The 24000-nt window shown below is 35.8% G+C and overlaps 1 protein-coding gene across 8 annotated transcripts in view; it reads left to right on the top strand.

Annotated features, from left to right (window-relative positions):
* The first annotated feature begins 3207 nt into the window (after positions 1 to 3207).
* LOC135220671 (muscle LIM protein Mlp84B-like) overlaps positions 3208 to 24000 on the top strand; it is a 69045-nt gene continuing 48252 nt past the window's right edge. For all 8 annotated transcript variants that reach the window (XM_064258043.1, XM_064258042.1, XM_064258045.1 and 5 more), the window contains exons 1-4: positions 3208 to 3365; positions 6195 to 6331; positions 7013 to 7166; positions 13864 to 13978. In XM_064258043.1, coding sequence (XP_064114113.1) covers positions 6217 to 6331; positions 7013 to 7166; positions 13864 to 13978 — 384 coding nt within the window. In that variant the 5' untranslated portion in view covers positions 3208 to 3365; positions 6195 to 6216. The remainder of the gene's footprint in view (positions 3366 to 6194; positions 6332 to 7012; positions 7167 to 13863; positions 13979 to 24000) is intronic.

Genomic DNA, 24000 nt, shown 5'->3' on the forward strand with positions numbered 1-24000 from the left:
GTATATACATGTATATATACATGCATTGTACCATATAAAAATTAACAACTATATTCCCACCATATGAAAAGATAACATGTCGTTTTATTACCCCGATTCTTATACGTCTCTATTTGTCTGTCTGTCTGTCTGCCTCTCTTTTGTCGTACTACATAATCTCTGTGTGGAGAATATTCTTCACTTCGAATGTAATGAAATCAATTTGAGCCTTTGTTGATTAGCCGGAAGACATAGAATAAATTTTTCGGTCAAGGACGAGAGCCTCACGGTACCATAAACGTAATTGAACACAGTGTTCCTTGCTCTCTTCTATTATGTTGTTGAAAACAGCAAGCTTTATTTGAGATATTAAAACGATCCGTTTTTCCTCCGTATAAACCTTGTAGTTCTTAATGCACATTTCATATGAAAAATGTGCAGTCTGGTAAGTTTTAATTCTGGGAAATGGTATTCCTCTGCCAAAATGAAAGGAACTTTAACAGTGATCGTGTTTCCATTGCCGGAGTGTCCTTTTAAACGCTTGTTATTGGGGTAATGGAAAAGGAGGCCATCTTTAGACACTTTGCTATTCATGAAAATTTATACAAATAAGTAGGGACTGTATACAATAGTGGAAAATAAGTGCCATTGACCTGTAGAAGGAATCGTGAATGGATGTAGTTCCCTTCGTAAAACTTAGATAAATAATAAAATAGTAAAAGAGGACGGGGAGAGAGAGAGAGAGAGAGAGAGAGAGAGAGAGAGAGAGGAGAGAGAGAGCAGGAGTGAGATATTTTATTTTATTTTATTTTAGCTGAACTATCATCGAGAGATCACAGAGTATTATATGGAATGTATAGAAATATGATCTCGTTATAAATAAGATGTTAAAAAAGGAATAATTCTACTTCCTAGAGAAAAATATCCCTATTTAGAATGAAGAAGTTCATAACAAGTAGGAGTTTCAAGTAGAATTCGATCATACTAACCTGAGAAGATAAAATATTCCCATTGAGGTAACATCGGAGCGAATATGAAATCTTGCATAATATAGATTTGATCTTCCAGTTTTAAGATAATATTGATCATCACATTTTAGAAAAAGATTACATTTGGAATGATCCTTTTCTAAACGTAGGCCATTTGTTAGGACGATGGCGAGCCAGACTACAGTCTTATATGTAAATATAAAATAACTTGGCAACTCCCAGTACAGCTTCATACACTAGCTGTCTATGGGCAATCATTGGTTTCATAAGAGTGACGTGGGTGGCTGAGGGTACAGAAAGACTTAAACAACATATCATTCATATATTAATAACACTAGATATGATTACCTGGCCGTTTGCTTTTGATGTGCATTCTTTAGTTCATGAGATGAATTCAACCTATTTTAAATCTCTATTTTTCCCTCTTATGTCATACATACAACAAGAAGTTTTGAAGGGAAAGCAGACCTCCGCTAGAGCTAAGCCATCTTCTCTCTCTCTCTCTCTCTCTTCTCTCTTCTCTCTCTCTCTCTCTCTCTCTCATGTCCCCTTTATCACTTTCGAAACTTGATTACTTTCTAAATTTTCATTCTTGAATGGGCAGAACCGTTTGCATAAACAAACTAACAAGCAAACGACTGAAGAAGGAAAAAAATGCAAGAAAAACCACAATAAATATGACCTGACGCGGGATGACATAATTCCTTTAAGAAACCTTGGAAGGTTTAAAGGTTTAATCTCTCTCTCTCTCTCTCTCTCTCTCTCTCTCTCTCTCTCTCTCTCTCTCTCTATATATATATATATATATATATATATTATAATATATACATATATACACACACTCACACATACACACACAACACACACACACACACACACACATATATATATATATATATATATATATATATATATATATATATATATATATATATATATATATATATATGTATGTAAAACGGAGTACTAACGCTTTCGTATTATTTCTACACATTTTCGAGGTACAAAAACAGGAAAGCACTCGGAATTCCTGTGGTCTTAGCTAAATATAGTCACACACTATTTAGTGACATAAAAGCAACACACACACACATACCAACACACGCAACACACAACACACACACACACATATATATATAAATATGATTAAATATATATATATATACTATATATGCATATATATATAATGTATATAAATGTACGTACATAAATTTGGAATCGTGATTAATTCTATTTATCTACCTTTCTATTTATCTTACCTTTCTAACAAAGGGCATGAGAATTTTTTAATTAATTTTGGAAAGGAAATTAAATGATAATGAAAAGAACTAAAAACAGGAACCTTGATATTGCAAATCATTTGTAATTAGCCTATCATTGAGAAGTCTTAATTTAGGAAGTTGATATATCCTAGAGTATTTTGCACATCTACAAGCACATTTAAAAGCTATATTAATACAGATATATGAGTTCATATGCAAGTAAACAACATTATGATGCCCCAAAACAAAACGGGTGAAATATAAATAAATGCCAATTTTTAAATATTTTTATTGATGAAATAAAATTGTTAAACAAGAAATCCCAATAATTCGTTAATAAAATATGTTATCATTCATGACATTACTATATATATATATATATATATATATATATATATAATATAATCTATATATATATATATATGTTTATATATATATATATATATGTACATATATATATTATATTATATATATTATATATATATATATTAATGTCATATATATTATATTATTATAATATATGTTTTATATTATAATTATATATTCATACATACATATGTATGTATGTGGTGTATGTTTTCTGAGATGTGGTGGTCAGAGTTGTTACGTTCAAAATGGGGAATTTTAGGCATCCGTTTGAAATGCACTGTAGGTAGGCTGCCTCCCTCATCACTGTCTTATTTGTTATGCAAAGGACGTTTGGCTGTTGAGTTCGTCGAATCCTTCGTTTGAGAAATATGAAATTGATATTCGACGTTTATTTTCAGAAATGATTCAAAGCAGCGAGTGATTCACGGCCCGGCGGTGTGATTACCTCTGCTAAGCATCATCAAGCTCTGTCGACGACGACGCCCACCGAGTTTCATCCCTTGGTTGGCCTTTGCACACGGCACCCAGTTTTACTCGGCGAGACCCAGAGTTTCGGGCGAAAGTCGAGTCCGGGGAAGTTGAGTGCCGTGTGCAAGAAGTGTATTTCGAGCCCGGGCCATAAGTGCAGGGGGCGGGACCGTTCAAGAAAACCCTAGGTAGGGCTGACTTGGTGCTCAGTCGTGCGAAGGCAAGGAGTCGAGAGGCAGTGTCCATCGAAGGAGGAAGGAGCAGCTCGAAATCAGCCTGTAGTGTTGCCCACATAAAGGTAGGGCAACTGCTTCCTCGGATTTTACACCTGTGCAACTTGATTAACAACGGGAGGTTTGCAAAAGTTATGGTTAATCGCAGAAGTCTTTAGAACCAACAGTGTTTGTGCCCACAGCTCGGGTCCAAGAAACACCTCCACCTCTGTAAGGACAGAAAAACCTTGAATTACCAGTGTTTATTCTTGGTGTTCACTGCCAGAGTTCATAACGAGTCGGTGGTCTGAGGTGTAGGAGGCTTTGCTTCTTTTATTGTGAGGTGATAAAGTGGTTCGATATAAGTAAGTCTGATTCTAGGAATATTATGTAAATCAGTAGTCACCGATCCGTCTTGGCTTACTTCAAGTAGATACAGACAAGATCCCCGACTTCAGAGCTCAGTAGTCATCTCCCCAGGCAGGTTTAAAATCTACCAGTCTCTGGTCTCCCTTGATCTTGAATTCATTTCCCTATTTTCCGAACTTCTCCCACATGCCTTAGAATAACTGCATTCCGTCCCTTTCAAGTGATCAGAGAAAGATTACTTCTCAAACTTCCCCTCTTGGAAAAATACTTCATTTAAATCCTTCGAAATCTTTTGCCTTTTTAGAATCGCGAATGTTCCAGAAAAGCTCCCAGTTCTGTCCGTGGGTGACACCCAAAGACCTCTGTAATTGATATGCCTGCTGTACAAAAGCTCTCATTCACATCTAAATGATTTGGTCTCTGAACGATTTTAGATATATTTCGAGATTTAGATCGTTAATATCAGTCAATATTCCTTGCTCAGACGGTGTCCCATGTAAAACTCGATCATTTTATGAGATTATTTCTATGATATACTGAACATGAATGACCGTTGGCTATATTAAAACCGTTAAAACATTCATTTCTTACCACTCAGTATAATGTCCAAGCCAGCATAAATGACCAGAGAGGATAATAACAGGCAAACTCTAAGCATTTTTACAAAATCCTATCTTCTCAACATATTTTTTTTTAATCTTCTGACACTACTGGTATGCCATCTCTACAGGCTCCCTCACTTGGCATGCCACCAAAAAGACAGCACCCTAGCGTCTAAATATACGGATGGCACCGGATTCTAAAAATACTGTGGCACGGTCTGCCCACACACCTGTCACTCCCTCCTGCCCTCTCAGCATTTCTTCCCACGCATGTGATAGATATACTGGTATAACTTAGCTACTATAGCCTCAGTGAAGTATTGAAATGGCCTCGTCATGAGAGTAATATGTTGAATAAATTTTTCTTATCAACAATGAACAAAACCGGCCTGCAGGACCCGAGCATTGCAACAGACACGAGAACCGTGACGATTCTTAAATAATTGTGTACTAGTACTTACGTTTAAGAGGAATATCATTTGTGTTAGATACTGCGATTTTATTAGCATGGACAAGAAAATGTGAACACCCATGTCTTTATGATACACATGTATGCACATCATTTTACAATATTTGATAATAGCTAATAATATAAGCTGCACAGTACTCGCGTGCTGATCTAAACTACATAGGATGCCAGTTTTCTAACAGGGATTTATATTGCCATTAACAAGGTTGAAACATCCCCAGAAGGATAAAAGTAAGCTCACGTACAGAGAAGCTTGTGTTCTTCCGGAGTTTCTGCAATCTGGCATTTCTCCCACCTTAGGCTCGGATTGAGTGAGACCTCTGAGTTGACTGTCCGTAGAGTTTTCTGTGTCCTAGATAGACAAAGTGGAAAATCAGTTTTTAAAAAATACGTTACCTTGAAGACATTATCTTTTAGATGGCAGACTGGAGGGTAAATATCCATTTTCGAGGGTATGCTGCTGGGTGCACTAGGCATTTTTCATACAGAAATCATCAATGTGTTTGAAGCAATATTTCTTAGATATGTAACTCCAAGAGATCCTTTGTATTATTACGTACACATGAAGGAATAAGTGGATGCATACGAATGTTGAAGATCAGTGATTGTATTAAGATTAGTGATGAGAAAATTAAATCCATATATAGATTAATATACATATATATATATATTAATATTATATATAATATAATATATATATGTTATATATATGTCTATAATATATATATTATAATAATATATTATATATATATAATTATTATAATATAATATTATATATATATATATAAATATATATAAGGAGCCAATAAAAACACAAAATTATGGAAAGTAAGTACTAGATTTCAGAGAATGCTATCTTGCTCTTCAGGTAGGTAATTATTTACCTGAAGAGAGAGACAGTAGTTTCTGAAATATAGTAGCTAATTTCATACTTTGGTGTTTTTATAGGCGCCGTTCCATTTAGGCTCCTTCATTAGATGGAATTCTGTTGTAATAGAACAATTTTACCAGTCATTCACTATATATATATATATATATATTATATATATCTATATATCTATATATATACGTATATATCTAAATAAATATAGTACGTATATAATATATATATATATATATATATATATATAATATATTACGTATATATATATAAATATATGTACGTGATAATATCGATATTATATATATATATATATAATAATATATATAGATAATATATATATAGAATAATTATAATTAATATATAATTATAGATAATAGCCCATTTATGATGGCCTCCTAACTTCGAGGCGATTGTGGATATTAAAACGACATACTGCCAAACACACTTGCATACATATGTTCGTATGTGTATATATACGTGCATCTATATAATAAGGCACTCAATCAAAGAAACGAGAGAGAGAGAGAGAGAGAGAGAGAGAGAGAGATTCAGATAATCACGCGTATGAGACAGGTTTCCTTCCTTGTTCCAGGCCGACCACCACCGCCACAACCATGCCCTTCAAGGCTCCCGAAAACCCCAAGTGCCCAAAGTGCGGCAAGTCCGTCTACCATGCTGAGGCCCGGGTGGTGGGCGACGTCTCCTTCCACAAGGAGTGCTACAAATGCAGTAAGTGTCTGTGGAGAAGATGCACTTCTCTGCACTTCACTCCCAGTGCCTTCAGGCTCATTTCCGCTGCACTTGAAATGATCTATTCATTTATTCCAAGTATAAATTCATGACAGCTTTCGTTTGCGTTTGTTCACATGCACTTTCGGCACCTGCAATTATATATTCATTTATACAGAGTATACAGCCACAACGGCTTTTGTTTGTGCGTTCATGCACATACACTTTCATCACGTCTCGTGCATTATCGATAGGCGTTTGTAAATATTCTTTCCATACAAAAAGCAGAATTTGCGCATAGAAACTTTTGAGAATTTCACTTTTTCATTTTGAACTCCCAAAAGGTGCTGTTAGTATTTTAGCCCTTTCCCACCATATTTTATGACATCTTAATGAAAGCAGCCCTCATAATTCAGTTATAGGTAGACAATAATTCCTCCTATTGATTTGCGAAAAATAGTAATTTAGAGAACATATTCAACATCTGAAAGAAAACAAGAAAATGTAATGTAAATCTTGGTTGACAATTCATCCTTATCAAGACCGTCATATAATCAGTACTATAATTCTTCGTCGAAATGTTACGTTCAGAATCTTTGTAGGAATCTCCTTCTCCCACCTAGACCCCAAAACTGCTTTCGACAGCATCCTGCACTCTTATTTTCCCTCCTCCCTGAACAGGTATGTGCAACAAGATGTTGGATTCCACCAATTCCAACATGCACGAGAATGTCCTTTACTGCAAAACCTGCCACGGCCGGAAGTTCGGACCCAAGGGATACGGCTTCGGCGGAGGCGCTGCCGGCCTGAGCATGGACACCGGATCCCACTTGGAGTAAGTAAAGCCCACACTGAGTTTCATGGTTCCTATTTCACTTTATCTGTCCTCAGAAGATTGGCATATTGGAGAATTTGGTCAAGGCCTAAGGGGTTGAGAGGGTTATTCACTGGCAACTCCCCGCTACTATCTTTCTCTTTTCTCCTGTTTAGAGAAGGACTATGAGCACAACCTTGAGGTTTGCTTATTGGAATTTGACAGTATGCCATTCTGAACCATAGTCATCATCTTGTAACGTCCTGTGTGGAAAAGGATAAAGTCAGGTAGACCATTGCGAGAATTCCTGTAGTCTTAATGATCATGGACTTGAAATATTTCATTTATACAGAGATTTTGAGATCGAAGAACAAGGCCCCGAGAAAGACTAATAATCCTCTTTTAACTGATTATTTATCATCTTTATTTCTTGTTAAAAGTATCTTTTATTCTCTTTCTACTGGATAGATTGGTTCATACTCTTCAAGTGGTCAGATTTCTTTCTGTGTGCAGTACTAACAAGAATAAGTTTTCTTTATATATAATTTAAGTTACCGAATTTTCAGTATGGTTTTTATACCGTTTATCATTATGTTTACCCATTCGTTTAGTTAGGAAATCAGTAAAAAAAAGAGGGTACACATATATATATATGTGTGTGAAAATAATTGGTCTGTATAGGTTTACCATTTTTTCCGTTATATATTGTTTTGTTCTTAAAACTCTCTTCTTATTTATATTTACCTTGTGACTGTCGATTAAATATTTTTCTATATTATTTTCACTCCCTCTCAGTCAGAGGATAGAGGGCCTTCTCTTACTTTTAATTATTTACTCAGTAATTTCTGTGATATGATTAATAATTTAGTGAAAACTTCTCAATTGGTTGAGTACCTTGCCAGGTGCTGCAAAATACTGCTGCTGGTCGTTTCATTATCAGAAGAGATCAGAGAACGAAAATCCTTTGAAGGAAGAATTTCCCTTCTACCTGGAATCACTGAGATTCTGTCAATGCAAATGAAAGCATAAAGAAAGTGGCGTCATATGAGTACCACAGCCTGTGTGTTATGTCTTTGACTTTCATCTCTCGATAAAGCGATTTGTCGTCCCTCAAAATAACTGTCGTAACCTGTTTTCTTCAAGTTCACTGGTGTCGTTTTGTGGCTAGTTTCCGTCCCTCTGTAGTGACCTGAGCCTTGGCAAAGCATCATAACCAGTTGGGAAGTTCCTTGTTTGAATGAAGCTTCATTCTGTCAATACCTCAAAAGGGCAGCTTTTCAGGCGACTGATATGTTTCTTCCCCCTTTTTTCCTCTCCACAGAAAGAAGTAAAACGCTCCTTCCAAGTCTATAAGTTGACAGAGAAAACAATCAAAATATATAGAGCTCGACTAGTAGCATGATGGGGCTTTTAGCCAGTTAGTGCCTGGCTTTATGCGTTGTTTCTTTGGAAATGTCCTTTGGAAACCCGAGGAAAAAGTTTTCAGTGTTTTCTTCATATAAATTCTTCAATTGTTTGATCTAGTTAAATGCAATTATTTATCACTGAATTGCTCATGACAGAGGACAGTCACATTTTACTAAGAAAATTAGGCTACTATTGGTTTTTGTAAAGTTCGAAGCCTTAGCGATTCTCTTTCTGAAGACTTAACATTAATCGAACTGAATGCTAGCTGTCTTTGCAATGCTCTTGGTCTTCGCCTGCCTCGCCTATCGCGCTTCCTTGTCGCTTACACTGCTACTGGGGTTAAATAAAACGGCTTCGAACTGAATTCTCGCGGCTCTTAATGTGTAATGCTACTTAACGCTCTTGCAAAGTTCGAAAACGACTCCCTAACCGAAACCGCTTTGTGATATTGGACATGGCACTCTTGGGTCCTTTTTTGGAACTCTCGAGGGTTCGAATCAAAAGAAAAAGTTGCGCGTAATGTCCTCCTCATTCCGTGCGTGGCTCAGGCTTCGCCTATGTCTCGATTCCTGTGCTGGCATGGAGGAAGGACATTTTCAACGCAACATTTCAAACCAGACACCTCAAGAGCTATTAGACGAGGGCGTGGTCATGTCCAAATGTCTGGAGTGTGTTTAGGAGGGGAGACACGATCAATTAGGTGCTGCTTCACGCTGAGCTGACTAACAGTTGTGGGTGGCAGTTATTGACTTATTCTTACTAATGATCTCACTATTATGGTCCACGGTGTCTTGGATGCCTTCAGACCCTTTCATTGTAGATAATTTGTAAAGGAGTAGGATGCGGGGGGGTCTCTGAATAGCCCTGAGCTACTATTTTCTGTATTCAATCATTACCAAAAACATCTTTTTGGAAACCTTATCTCAATGGACTAAAGTTCGAGGGTTTAAGTCACCCACTACGCTTCATAATATTATTTTTGCTATGCTAAAGCTTATATTTTTGTTGCTTATAGTGCTAACTTATTTTTATACGCTTATCACACATTATAATTGTAATCTCTGTGGGATATTTTTATAGGAAATATACGCTTTAAGATACAGTTTTGTTTTTTTTACTTCCAAAATTAATCTGTGGTTGTTATCTAATACTGGCACGCCTCTTTCCATTAACGGTCAATAAAAATCAAAATACATAATCAAAATTGTTATGCTTAATTTATGTTGTGTGATAAAGGTGCGAGCTCTAGACTTCTGGAACCAAAGAATTTAATCAGCTAATACATGAAATGTGATCTATCTCTTCAGAAGTAATAAAACAATGATATTAACATCAAAATAAAAATGTTTAAAGGAAGGATAATCTTTGTTTTGCATGCTCCTCCTTACATTTTGCAGAGAACAAAGCCAGGAAAAAAAATAACTGGATGATCTGTAATACCTCAGAGTGAGACCAAACACAAACTAGGCCATCACTGTCTTTTTCCTGAAGGTGGAAATGTAACTCAATTTTGTGTCACTGACGACGTAGGGATTTAGGTTCTACCCTTGGGATTCCAAACATTTTTTTTTCATCGCATGGCTGTTTGTTCGTTTAGTTAGCGGTACAGTTAATATCTCAAGATTCACAGAAATCTAACTTATGCAATTACGAAGGATGTCGATCCTGAAATGGCAACTGCTTCTTATTCCATGTAATAAAGGAGAACAACTGATCATTATCATACGCAGACTGAGAACGCCCTCTTTCCTCTGATTCGAAATTTGCATATTACACTGAACTGTTTCACTTAAAAAAGACTTTGTTCCTTAAATTGTTCAAATCATTTGGAATATTTCTTCTAAAGGAAAAGATTTCTTGCAGGAATGAACCTTTCTATCGCCACCATCATCAGATTCGTTTTGTTTCAGACTAAATAAAGACTCCCTTGTTCTTTAGATCTGTAGATAATGATAACTGTTTATGAAATTGTGTTACTTTTCCACCTTCTTGGAATGGGTGACAAATGTGTAAGAGACAGTGAGAATATGAGGATACAAAGGGTTACAAAGAGATTCAAAGGGATATAAAAGGAAAGTATCAAAGAAAGAGTGAAATTGTGTTAATAATAAAACGGATCAAATATGAACAAGATTAAATTATAATGAGAAGTAATTCTGCTATCAGTGAAAGGACAGAAGCAATGAAAGAATATGAGAAATGATTGCAATGAAGTGAAGCTTTTAACCGCAAAGAACCTCCCCTCTTCACAAAAGGTGGCTGCTTAGAACTTGAAGAAAAATAAATGGAAGCAATCTGTTCGATACTTTATATGATAAGATCATTAAGAACAAAGACGATTAAGAAAAGCAATAAATTGAGGCATGATCTTGGTTATCTTCCACCTGTATGCGGATCTTCGCCGCAATTAAGAAGCAGCCAATAAACACTTGGCTCAAAGTCAAATGGTAATTTAACAAAAACATAAGCATGTACAATGAGGATAACAATTTTGAAGATAAATATCTGTCAGCGCTCATGAAATATTTACTTTTTCTAACGTCATTTGAAGAAGAGTGAGAGAGTTCTCAGATCAAACACATTCTTCCTCCTTATTACAATCTCTCTTTGTTCTCTGTCATGATTCTTGAAGCATAGTTAGTGCGTGTCTGAAGAAGTCGTCACCTCACAAGATTTATTTGAAATAAAGTTGTGAGTTAGTGCCATTAGACGATACTGTTTTAAAACTTAGATCATTTTTACGTTAAAATGGGGTTACTGATATGGATCCCAAAAACTCAGAACTTAGCTTTCTCACTTCCAGCGAGCACATAAGTCATCTCGAGAAACCGCTCTCCACCGAGTTTACAGTCAACACACTGTCTCTCTCTCTTCAGTTGTCTGCCAACATGAAAAGAGGACAGAGTTGAGTTTGCATAATATATGTTATAGAGTCTAATGACGTCTCTTACCTAACTTCCCTCCAAGGCATCTCGAACAATTTATTACCAGAAGTGTCTCTTGGCTCGTGAACTTCTTTTTGTTCATTTCAATAAAAAGAAGTTCACTCAAAAATAATGACAGGAAATCCCTTGTTAACGATTTGATTCGGCTTTATGAAATTTATGCTGTCAATCCTGACTATGGGGCATTTTCTGCTATTCAACGCCGAGACAGGTGAAAGGGGGAAGTGGAGTGGGTGAACAGCAAGATAAAGAGATTCAGAAAATAAAGGAGATGAAGTACAGAGAGGAGATAGGAGAAACCCCCACAGTTATACAAAGAGAGGATTCTTAGAGATGTTGGACAGCAAGAATGAAGGCAGGAAGCGGGAACGGAGGTCAAATAAAGGACTAAAATGAGGGTGCAGCATAGGGCCGAAGGGACGCTTCAAACCCCCTTTAGTAATAATGCCCACAGTGCACCACGCGAGCTGCATTGACGGCCGTATGCCCTAACGGGATTCTTAATAACAGTTTCTAATTGTGAAAGTTGAAAATTGCAAGTGAAAATTTCGAGGCTCTACCAAGTTGGTTGATATGCCACTGAAATTTTGTACCAAAAATATGGTGACAAAGTAAACTATGTCTGACGTCTTCCAAAAACACCTACATGAGTGTGCCTGGCATTAGGTAACTACATCTGTGCACAGGTCGACCGACAGAAAAATTATTAACTTTCTTTCTTTCTCTAATTTGATCTTGTATGACTTCCTGCTAAACACACAAAATACGGGGGACGTGTATGGATGGGAAAAATTCTGTATTGATTTCCTCTTCATTCTTCAAATTCGTCTGCCCTCTTGTTTCATTCATACTTAAAAACCAATACACATCTAGTATATGTCCCGTTCTTATAATGGTCTTGTAACCGACCGCTTTCTACTGCCACTTATCTACCTTATTGCTGTCATTACATCTTAACCAAGGCAGTTATTCTTGCAATAGATTTGATGTGCAGTGAATGACCTAAAACATGTGGCCATCTTCTGTCACACGCTTTATACAATCCATGCAATTTTATGGCATAAGCTACTTTACGAACGAACTTTATAAGCATCATTCCTTCTCCGCAGAAAAAAAAGTAAATATGCAACGAGACGTACATACTTGCACGCATAAAGTGACAGAGAAGAAAGATGCGTCCAGATGAGAGGAAATGACCTGAGGCCGCTTCCTTACAAATCTCTTGTTCCTTTGTTGAGATTAACATTGAATTATGCAACAGGTCAATTGAAGGTGAAGGGTCTCACATAGTGTGGACAAATGTCATGGAAATTGCAACCTCACCTCTCCACCCCCAGAAGAATTGCAGAGAAACAGCAACCCCTTTTGGGGCAATCGCTCTGTGAGATGTAAGACCTCACTCACCATTTACAAAACTATGAATGCCTAACTCTATAAAAGATCACACAGACGCTCAGTAAATCTTATCAGTCACTCTTTCAAGCGCTCACTAAGTCCAGCAGCGCATTTCAATGGTATACGTGTCAGTCTGGACGTTGAATATAATGTAAAGGTAGAGATAATGCTACTGTGTTAAGGCATCTTCCTTAAATTTTCATTTCATGTTTGTATGCGTCTTCACTTTTACACACGTAAAAAGTTTTGAAATGCTATAAGAGAGAGAGAGAGAGAGAGAGAGAGAGAGAGAGAGAGAGAGAGAGAGAGAGAGAGAGACTATTACAATATTTTCACACGACTAATACAATCATACACATAAGGAGAACATATTTCAGTAATATTCTAAATTGAACTCCACATGTTTGACCTGTGCACCTCTTGCTAAAGGATTAGACTAATGGATGACAACTACCATGGAAAGAGGAACGACTCATTGAAAAGAATCAAAATTTGGGCGCTGACTGTATATAAACCAAACGAAAAATCCCCATTGTTGAAGATAGCATGAAACAGTAATGGTCTATATGATACCACTCTTTCTCTTTATTAAACCCACTGCAAGACACATAGACACATGTGAGGCTTTTGTGCATTGCATACGATTATAGAACTGAGGTTGACGTGCAATAAAATAAAGGTTTATGAATATTTATCAAAGCTTCAGAAAAATTACGCAAACGATACGGGCCCTCAGGCTGGGAGAAAGGTTCAATAAAATTCCGTTGCAGATGGTGGCCAAGTTTAACAAAGCTAATAAAAATACTGACTGTGCAACTTGGTATCACAGCATCAAAGGTTGAAAGGCACTTCTGATGGACGAGAGAGAGAGAGAGAGAGAGAGAGAGAGAGAGAGAGAGAGAGACTTTAACGGATCACAAAACAACTACTTGGAAGTTTGCTGACTGTGCTCCTTGGATTGTCTACTGCAGCCGGAGAAGGGAGGAGGTCAAGGCATACAAGCCCCCGAAGGCCGCTCCCGGCGAAGGATGTCCAAGGTGCGGTGGCAAGGTGTTCGCTGCTGAAGAGATGCTCGCTAAGGGCAAGGTAGGTCTAGTTATGTTTGCTTTTTTTTGTTAGTTTATACAGTTAAGGAAAGGCCGTTCACTTGGCCAGTCATTTTCCTTGTAATGGAATGCTACGTTCAGGGAAAGAAGTTGCAGAGTTTAACGGCCACAAAAGAATGTGTAGTAGACTGTGAGGGCGTGTCCACGTCACTCTTCAACTACGGAACCACAAGTCTGCGACTAATCACGAGTTTATCACAAACAGGTTGAAAACAAGTCGAAGGCCGTGACGGGAGAACGACCCTTTCATAATTGCTAAGTAAATTTTTGATGCTCTGATTACGACTACGAGTTAGTCGTTGATTTGTATTTAACCTCTCTGTGATGTGTTTGTGGTGAGAGGCCGACTTGTGTTGATGTCATGTTTTACTGCTGTGCGGACACACCCTTAGCTTCTGACTTAGGTGTAAAAGTAGCATTTACTGTTGTTCAATTAGGTAAATTTAGGTAACCATTTTCAATATAACCTGTAAACGAGATACAAATATTGTGGAATGTTTGTGGTGAGTTTGTTCCACTTCTTTATATTTTTCCTGGTGGCCAGTAATTAAAGCTGTAATCGGAGTATTTTTGTCGCAAAAGCGTTTTAACATACAACGCCAAAGGACAGATTTAATTCAATCTACAGGCAAGGCTGGTAGTACAGTACGGTACGGAATGTTTTTCCTTACTTCGTACCTGGCTAAAATACCATACCGTATTTTTGTAATGTACTCTCAATGATTTTTCCGTATCGTACAGCACGGTAAAGATAACGTACCGTAGTTCCGTACCTTTATTGAACTATAAGCTAACTCAGTCTACATCAGTAAAATCTCTTCTTTATTAAAATTTCGATGCTAACAGGTGTAGATTAGCAATGGGACTTTATATGTATTCAGTTGTTGCAATGATAATAATGATGATGATGATAGTATTAACAGTAAGAGTCCTCCTAAGCAGCAATTGCTAAGTGATATATCCAAACCTAAGGTAAGGTACGGTACGGAATTTGCTCATTTTTTCCGTACCTGAACCGTACCGTACCGTACTTTGGTAAAATTATCGCACCGTAATGCCTTACAGTACACATTGGGTAAATATCAACCATGCCGTACCGTACTCCGTACCGTATCGTACCGTAACGTAATGCCAACCTTGTCTACAGGGTAGATTGTTATCATTTTTATTTATAAAAGTGTTTTAATTTAAAGTATGTAATATCCTTTTCTTTGTGCGTTTTTTTTTGTTAGATATAATACACGTCTTATTGACTGCCAGTGGTAATGAATTCACTTCAAGACAGAAGGATAGTTACACCTCCCAGTGCAAACAAATCATTTTATTTGTGTGTTATCTTAATTACCTCGTTCGAGAAACTAACCAGAATCTATAAGGGATTTCTAAAATATAAGTGCATAATAATCGTAGATTACAGATACGAGGCTTCCTCTAATAAAACAGAGGATAAAACACAATTCTGAAGATTAGTTATCACTTAACGATAAGGACGCGATACACCCAGCGATGACTTATTATTCATAGGCAGCTTCATGCGAACCTCTTTAATCAAGTATAACAATATAAAAAACAAGTTCCTATGTTTTCTTCAGTGCGTCACGACTTTTCTAGGTTAAAAAAATGCGAAAGTGAACTTCTAAAAAGCTTATTGGTTTCTTACACGAATGTTTACAAAAATCATCATATTCTCTCTCTCGTGCCTGTTTGGATCGATTCTCTCTCTCTCTCTCTCTCTCTCTCTCTCTCTCTCTCTCTCTCTCTCTCTCTCTTTATTAGGATACTCTGTGACAAAAATGAAGTTTGATAATAAATTAAATTTTTTGAATATAGCCAAACTGCCAAAAAACCTTTTTCTCCTAACGTCAGGGCGTACCAGCCTAAGTTACTTAAAGGTTCTTATTTTTAAAGTTGCAAAGTATTTCATGCGAAGTCAATGCTTTTCCTCTGAAATTTATGAAACTTAAGAACTTTGACTATCTTTCCCCTTATATATATATATATAGTATATATGATATATATATATTATATATATATAAATATATATGTATAGTATATTGTATGTATATGTATGTAGTATTTTATAGTTATTACCATGTTGTAATATATGTATATATTATATATATATTATATTTATATATATATATATATATATATAATAGGATATAATATATATATATATATTTATATTTATATCTATCGTGGGTATATCTATATCTATATATTATATGAATTCTATATTTATACTATATATATATATTATAGATATATATTTAATATTATATCTATTATATATATATAATATATAATATATATGATATATAATATATATTATATATACATATATATATATATATATATATATATATATATATAGTTATATATATATTATAAATTCTATATATTAACATATATTGATATTCTATATATATTATATATTATATATATGATATATAATATATATGTGTGTGTGTGTGTGTGTGTGTACGCATGTATGTCTGCACGTGTGTGCACATACATGTACAATTAGCACGACTTAGCTATGAGAAAATGTTAGTTTTTACCATCAGAACCGTGCACACGCGAAGCCCCTCGATCATGAAAATGCATCAGAACAATTAAGAAATTTTACGTTCAACTGTCTGAAGAGTTATTCCGGATGGAAGATGTGTTCTGTGAAAGGGAGATAAATGTCAGTTAGAGGAGAAACAAGGGTTAAGACTGAAGTGCGTAGTGACTGACTCTAATAGCTGCTATAATGCTATTGTGCTATAGTGCTATAGTGGTATTTTATAATAAGTGAAGAGATGCTGTTGAAACTGGTATTTTATAATAATAAGAAGATAGGAAAAGTAGGTGTCGGTTTGATGGAGGGATGCGGTAAAGGAGGGGTCACAGGTCAAATGAACCACCTATTTGGGAGGTAGAGCAAAGATGAAATAACCCCATATGAGAGCAATTCTCTAAACAGGAACACATATGTCACGCATAACGCTATAATAATCGGTACGAAGAAAGTAATTTAGGTCTGCTAAGTAGTTTACCCAGTGTTTTAGAAGGCCGAGTTACCATAGGAAACTATACTATTTGGGAATAACTGTCTACCACGAGATCGAGTGGAATTGCAGCCAGGAATATCAATAGAGAAGATGAAATCGCCTACTTAGAATAACTGCCCTCTTTCTTCATCCCCTCGTCTGTTTGCGAGCTAACTACCGGTGTCAACAACCTTCATTGACTGTATATTGATTTTTAGGTTTACCTCGGTACGTTGTAAGTCAAGTTACTCATCTGGACTGAAGATGAACCCAGAGAAGGGTTCGAAAGCTTCTGTGAGGTTTTTCTTTCATAAAATTTTACACGAACTAATGGACCCTTTAGAACATGCTATACAATCTCTTGAAGACTATTTTAGTGAAGCTGAACATTTAGAATTTTGGAAGAAGTAAGGATTTCTGTTACATCATCATCATCAAAGAAAATATCAAATAATGGGATGTCAAGGGAAACAAGATATTAGGTCAAATCAGTTGAGTGCTGAACTATAGCATCCAAAGTACACATGGTAATGAATTGCTGTAGACCTTTCATAACAATACTATAATTTCACCACTTTTTAAAATAAATCTGGAGGGGAAAAAGCTAATGGAAAATTATTTCATATAATTATTCTCGTCACAAATATTAAATGCCTCTTAAACTAGCTTCTAGAGCTCCAACTTACGACCGACAGTTTTGTGTCAGGACTCAACAGCATTCACATTAAGTGACAATAAATGTTCACTCACTAACTCTTGAAGTGGCACAATGGCGAAGGAAAGAAAGATAGAAAGATCACTCTTATGCAGTTAGATGGGTCAGCAGAAATCAACCGGCTTTGTCTCGAGAACGATGTAGCAGACATTATTTTTGGATTCCTCGATAGAGAACAGCGTCGAGGTTCTTAAAATGTGCAGGAAAACAAGATCACAGACTCTTCAGCTATCATACCGACATGCTACGTAAAATTACTTCTGCCATGAAAGTGGGTCACGTTGGAGGGAAAGATTTTCTAGGGCTCAAAAAGTAGTTTTATGGCTATGAATGGGAACTTTTCATATATAACTATTTATGGTATACCTACATATCATATGGTAATTGCCAGGATTTCCATCACCCTATTATACCGCTGTTTAGGAAAATACTTGATTTATTTAGAATGAAATACAATTCTTAATTGTATCACACGATCCAGATGTTTCAAACGGATTTACCGATTTCCTGTCATTATCATAAAAACATGAACCACTTTCAGTGTGCGTTAGGTGCAGATAGAAATATCTTCTTGATTTCCACATTAAAAAAAAAAAAAAAAAAAAAAAAAAAAACGGTGGTCTTCGCACTTTTGATAAAATACGTCTATAAGAAATTTATCATAATGGGACATTCTTCATAATCGTTGGACTATATAACTGTGACAGACCCAGTTACGGGTGATTTGGTTTTGCATTGAATCGCTGTAAAGTACTGTACAGTTATTCATTTTTGATTATACAATTATCTATTTTTGCTATGCACCTAGTACGTAATGCAACACGTAACTTCCCTGTGTTGCATTTCCAATTAGTGAATGGGTTTTTTACATGTATTTTTCAGAATCGAGTTGATTGCCAAATTGATAGAAAAAAATATTTTAAAAGATTTTGTTTGTTCCTGGAAACAAATTGAATCGCAATTTTTCAGAAAACCCTTTGATTTCAGGGATTAAAATCGCTAAAGTGAAATGGATATTTCAAACTAAAAGGTTTCTTTCTTCCAAAATGTATTAACAAAAGTATTACCAGTATATGACCCTTAAATGGGGTACTCGCTTGCAAATATAGCTTAGTTTCTGAATCCAAAATACATTCATGTATAAATGACTAAATTTCATGTTAACCTTAATCCCTCACATGGATTAGTAACAGCTATTGGCTTCCATACTTTTCCGATCAAAATTTTTTAAGGCTTTGTTTCCTGTTAAACTGCTTTTTTATACAAAACTCACTGTGTTATAGCATTACCTATATAACAACCAGAAAGATATTTGCACAGACCAACCTGTTTATGACAAATGCATATAAAAAAGTATAACCAATTGGAGTCTACCATTTTTAATTCCCTGACATTTTGGTAAATTATCAAATCAGTTGTTTTTCGCACGGGCTAACATTTGCCTAACAACCCTTCTCGGATGGAAGGTCTTAACGTTTATATATAATTAATATATATGTAGTTTATATTATACCAATGCTTATCGGGTTGTACAGATATGCCTTCATTCAGTTGTTTCTCAGTGGCTAGATATGTTTGTGTAACAAGAGCACGGCTCAGCACTGTTTGCGCTGAGTAGTGCGTTCTCAGCGCAATCTAATAGTTGTTCCGGTAAGGATTCAGAATAAGGGAATAACATACAAAATCAAGGTTAAGGACAGGACTCTGCTCTAAGCCCTGAATGTTAAGTTGCTTGCTCATTTCGGATGTGATGACGTAAGTCAACAAAGCTAGAAGGTGGCCCCTGTGAAACTGAATATATCGCGAACGGAAGAACAAGTCTAGATGAATTCGGAGGTGTGCATTCAGTAGGTGATGCTCCCTACATTTGAATATCAGGCTCGAATTTGACGTTTTTATTATTTTTTTTGTCATCGAAAACTTATTACTTGTTTTCTTTACTGCACCATCTATAAAATTTAATGCAAGTTTTCGATCAAACAAGGAAGACTTTGTAGCGAAAGGGAAATGTTAAGTAACTTGGAAACTACAGTTACGAATTGATTCGTTGTATGTTCAGTGGTCTCGTAGCTGGTATACTCTACTGTATGTTAATTTGTTGTTGTTTTACTTAATAGTCGTTGTCAATTTCGCTTAGATATTTTGTTACAGACTATAATCATCGTCTGAATGAATATCTATTGCCCAAAATATAATATAATCGATCCCGTTAAATCATTTGCTACTGCCGGTGGAAAACCATTTATATTTCAGTTGAGGACTAGTAAAAGACGCTTCCAAAGTTGCTAGTTTGAAGGGTAAATATCCCCACTGCCTGAAAGGTATGTGGTCTTGCAATTCTCATCTGGCCGCGGCACGTGACTACTTGATTTGCCATAGTTGCTCGCTAGTGTGTTGCTGAATATTCCAACATCGGCGTCCCGTCGTGTTTCGAATTCGTGAGAGAGGTAGACTGTTGAGCTGCATTGGTGACTGTTGTCTGAGATGATAATCGTTTTCCAATTGATCTTATTCTCATTAATAATATGTTGTAAGAAATGCAACAAGATTGGATGAAACTTTAATGGTTTTTCATGTGACTGTAAACACAACTATCGTAACGTTTCCCTTTCCTCTTATGAAAGTTATGATCAAAGTCGGATTAAAAGAAAGGATTAAAACAATGTTCAGACGTTTCTTTTAAAAAAGTGACATGCAAAATCCTTTATCCTTTGAGATCCACATCCTTCCCCCTACAAAAGTAAAAAGAGGAAATGTTTGCGTTGAACGTTGATTCTCGTAATCTCAAAGTTTAGATAATAAAAAAAAATATACATATAAAGTTCTGAAGTAGTCTAAGAAAAACGGCTGTCTAGTAACCGCCTCATTTTTTACTTTTGAACGTATTTTTTTTGTGGTTCTGTACAAAAATACTTTGCACAAAACTTTTGAACATTTGAAAATAACGGCTCCTTTGGTGTTTATTATAGTTTTATTGTAGTCTCTAGACGCCCAGCATTTATACAAAATTCATAGGAAGCGATATTCTATAACCTTTCCCATAAGAAAGCTTCGTTAAATAATTTCTTTTCGTTTCTTATAGCCGAACATTTCTCTGAAAACACGTAATGAATTGACTGTTCTTACAAATGTTTTTTTCACCTTCATTTTGATAGTTCAGTAAACAGAGAAGTTTCATAATGATTTTGGTATTTTTAACAAAACTCGAATCCGAGTTCCTTCTACAAAGGAATTTGAAGATAATAGGGCTGCGATACCTCAAGAGTAATTACGTGTGAAAGCGTTTCACACGTCTTCAAACATTTCATGAATTTTTTCCTTTCAGTATTTCCTATGAGACTTACAAAATCTTTAAGAAAACTGAAAAGGCTTCTGAGCTTTTTAAGCGTAGAGCTATTTCTCAAAAGCTTTTTTTATTTTTCTTCTCTTTTTAAAAGAAAAAATTTTCGTAAGGGATCTGAATGTTTCTAAGATAATTTAGATTCATTTTAGGCTTCATGAGACGTTGTCCCGCATGTGCTTTGAGGCCATATTAAAGTAATATTTGTTCTAGGGTTTTAAATGATTTAAAAAAAATCATCGCTATAAGATTTTGTGAAAACATTTAAATCGCGTAAATTTTGGATGTTTTGAAAATATCCCAAAGGGGAGTAATTCGATGTTTCTTAAAAAAATCAGAATGAGTTTGGGTTTATTAAGATCAACATTCTGTTAATAGGTTTGAATGTGTGTGTGTGTTACATTTCGTCTTCAAGAACTTTTTCGAGGGATCCCTCGAATGTCATTTTGCTGGCCTTCAGCGCATGTGCACAAGACGAAAATCCATATAAATCGCTTGGAGGCCTTTAAAGAGGAAACGGACTCTATTGAGATAGAATTATGAACTCTAACAAGCAACGGCAACAGCTGCTAGCACTGCCAATAATAATAATAATAATAATAATAATAATAATAATAATAATAATAATAATAATAATAATAATTATTATTATTATTATTATTATTATTATTATTATTATTAATAATAATGATAATAATATAAGTATTATAGTTGTAATTATATGTATTATTAAAGTAGTCAGCAACTAACAAATTAACGTATTTTTCTTATATCAAACTTTCTTTTCCTCTTTTTCATTAAGATGTAAATCTCCCTTGTTATTATTATTATTATTATTATTATTATTATTATTATTATTATTATTATTATTATTATTATATCCCTGTCATCCTATTCGACTGGGTGGTTTTTGTAGCGTGGGTTCAATGTTGAGTCAATGGCTTTTCTCATAAGTGCTCTCTTTCTAATAGCACACTCTTATGCATGAGCCCTGGAGCTACTTTGGCATCTAGTTTTTTCCAGGTTCCTTTTCAGGGATCTTGGGATCGTACCTAGTTTTCATATGATTAAGGTGCAATTTCCACTGGCATATCCCCTTTTTTATTTCTATTTTCAGGTCTTGATACTAATAAATTTTATCTTTGTTTCATATATTATTATCATTATTATTATTGTTATTTTCTTTTTTTGCTCTATCACAGTCCTCTAATTCGACTGGGTGGTATTTATAGTGTGGGGTTCCTGGTTGCATCCTGCCTCCTTAGGAGTCCATCACTTTTCTTACTATGTGCGCCGTTTCTAGGATCACACTCTTCTGGAGCTACTTCAGCCTCCAGTTTTTCCAGATTCCTTTTCAGGGATCTTGGGATCGTGCCAAGTGTTCCCATGATTATGGGTACAATTTCCACTGGCATATCCCATATCCTTCTTATTTCTATTTTCAGGTCTTGATACTTACCCATTTTTTCCATTTCTTTCTCTTCAACTCTGGTGTTCCACGGTATTACGACATCAATGAGTGATACTTTCTTCTTGATTTTGTCAATCAACGTCACGTCTGGTCTATTTGCACGTATCACCCTATCTGTTCTGATACCATAGTCCCAGAGGATCTTTGCCTGATCGTTTTCTATCACTCCTTCAGGTTTGTGTTCGTACCACTTATTACTGCAAGGTAGCTGGTGTTTCTTGCACAGGCTCCAGTGGAGGGCTTTTGCTACTGAATCATGCCTCGCTTGCTATGTGGTTTATGGTTTCATTTTTCGTATTGCACTTCCTACATATGGGAGAGATGTTATTTCCATCTATCGTTCTTTGGACATATCTGGTTCTTAGGGCCTGATCTTGTGCCGCTGTTATCATTCCTTCATTTTCCTTCTTGAGCTCTCCCCTCAGTAGCCATTGCCACGCGCCATTGCTGGCCAGTTCTTTAGTCTGTCTCATGTATTGTCCGTGCATTGGTTTGTTATGCCATTCCTCTGTTCTGCTTGTCTTTCTTCTGTCTCTGTATATTTCTGGGTCTTCGTCTACTTTTATCAGTCCTTCTTCCCATGCACTCTTGAGCCACTCGTCTTCACTGGTCTTCATATATTACCCCAGTGCTCTGTTCTCGATGTTGACGCAGTCCTCTATGCTCTATCCTCTATCCCTCCTTCCTTTCGTGTTATGTATAGTCTGTCCGTATTTGCTCTTGGGTGTAGTGGTTTGTGTATTGTCATATGTTTCCTCGCTTTCTGTTCTATGCTGCGAAGTTCTGTTATTATTATTATTATTATTATTATTATTATTATTATTATTATTATTATTATTATTATTATTATTATTATTGATATGGTTGTTGTTGTCGTTGTTGTAGATGTAGACTACTTATCCCTTACACATTTTTCTTCGGCAACATTGCAACTTATTTTTCCTATTGCATTTTGCTAAACAACACCAAAACACCAGTCTAAGGGACAACTTTTTCTAATAAGATTGTCCAGGCATTTTGCTCAAATAAACAATAAGAGGGCCGCACGTCCAGAGTTACTCAGCTATTTTGGTATCTGTTGCATTCGTACGCTTTTGGTTCATATCAGAAAGTTCAACTTTTTTCACTCACATTTGATGTAGTATTAACCAGGCCTCTTCTGGGTATTGGTGGTCTTACTAGTCTTGCTGACGAATCTATTCCGATTTTGGGGTTCATTGCTCTTAAAAAAAAGACAAGATTACCTCCTAAGGAAGCATTATACAAATCATGAACAAAAAGCAGTTCTTGGGCAGCTTGAGACGCTTCAGAAATGTCTTTTCAGTGAGAAAATTCTAACTTCTCTCCCTACTGGCACACGTGTTTAATGAATGGCGAAATCGTACCTGTGGTAAACTCCAATAGGGGACATAACTTTTGAAATGCCGTTTCCTATTGCATA

The sequence above is a fragment of the Macrobrachium nipponense genome, chromosome 2, assembly GCF_015104395.2.
Source record: "Macrobrachium nipponense isolate FS-2020 chromosome 2, ASM1510439v2, whole genome shotgun sequence".
Lineage (NCBI taxonomy): Eukaryota > Metazoa > Arthropoda > Malacostraca > Decapoda > Palaemonidae > Macrobrachium > Macrobrachium nipponense.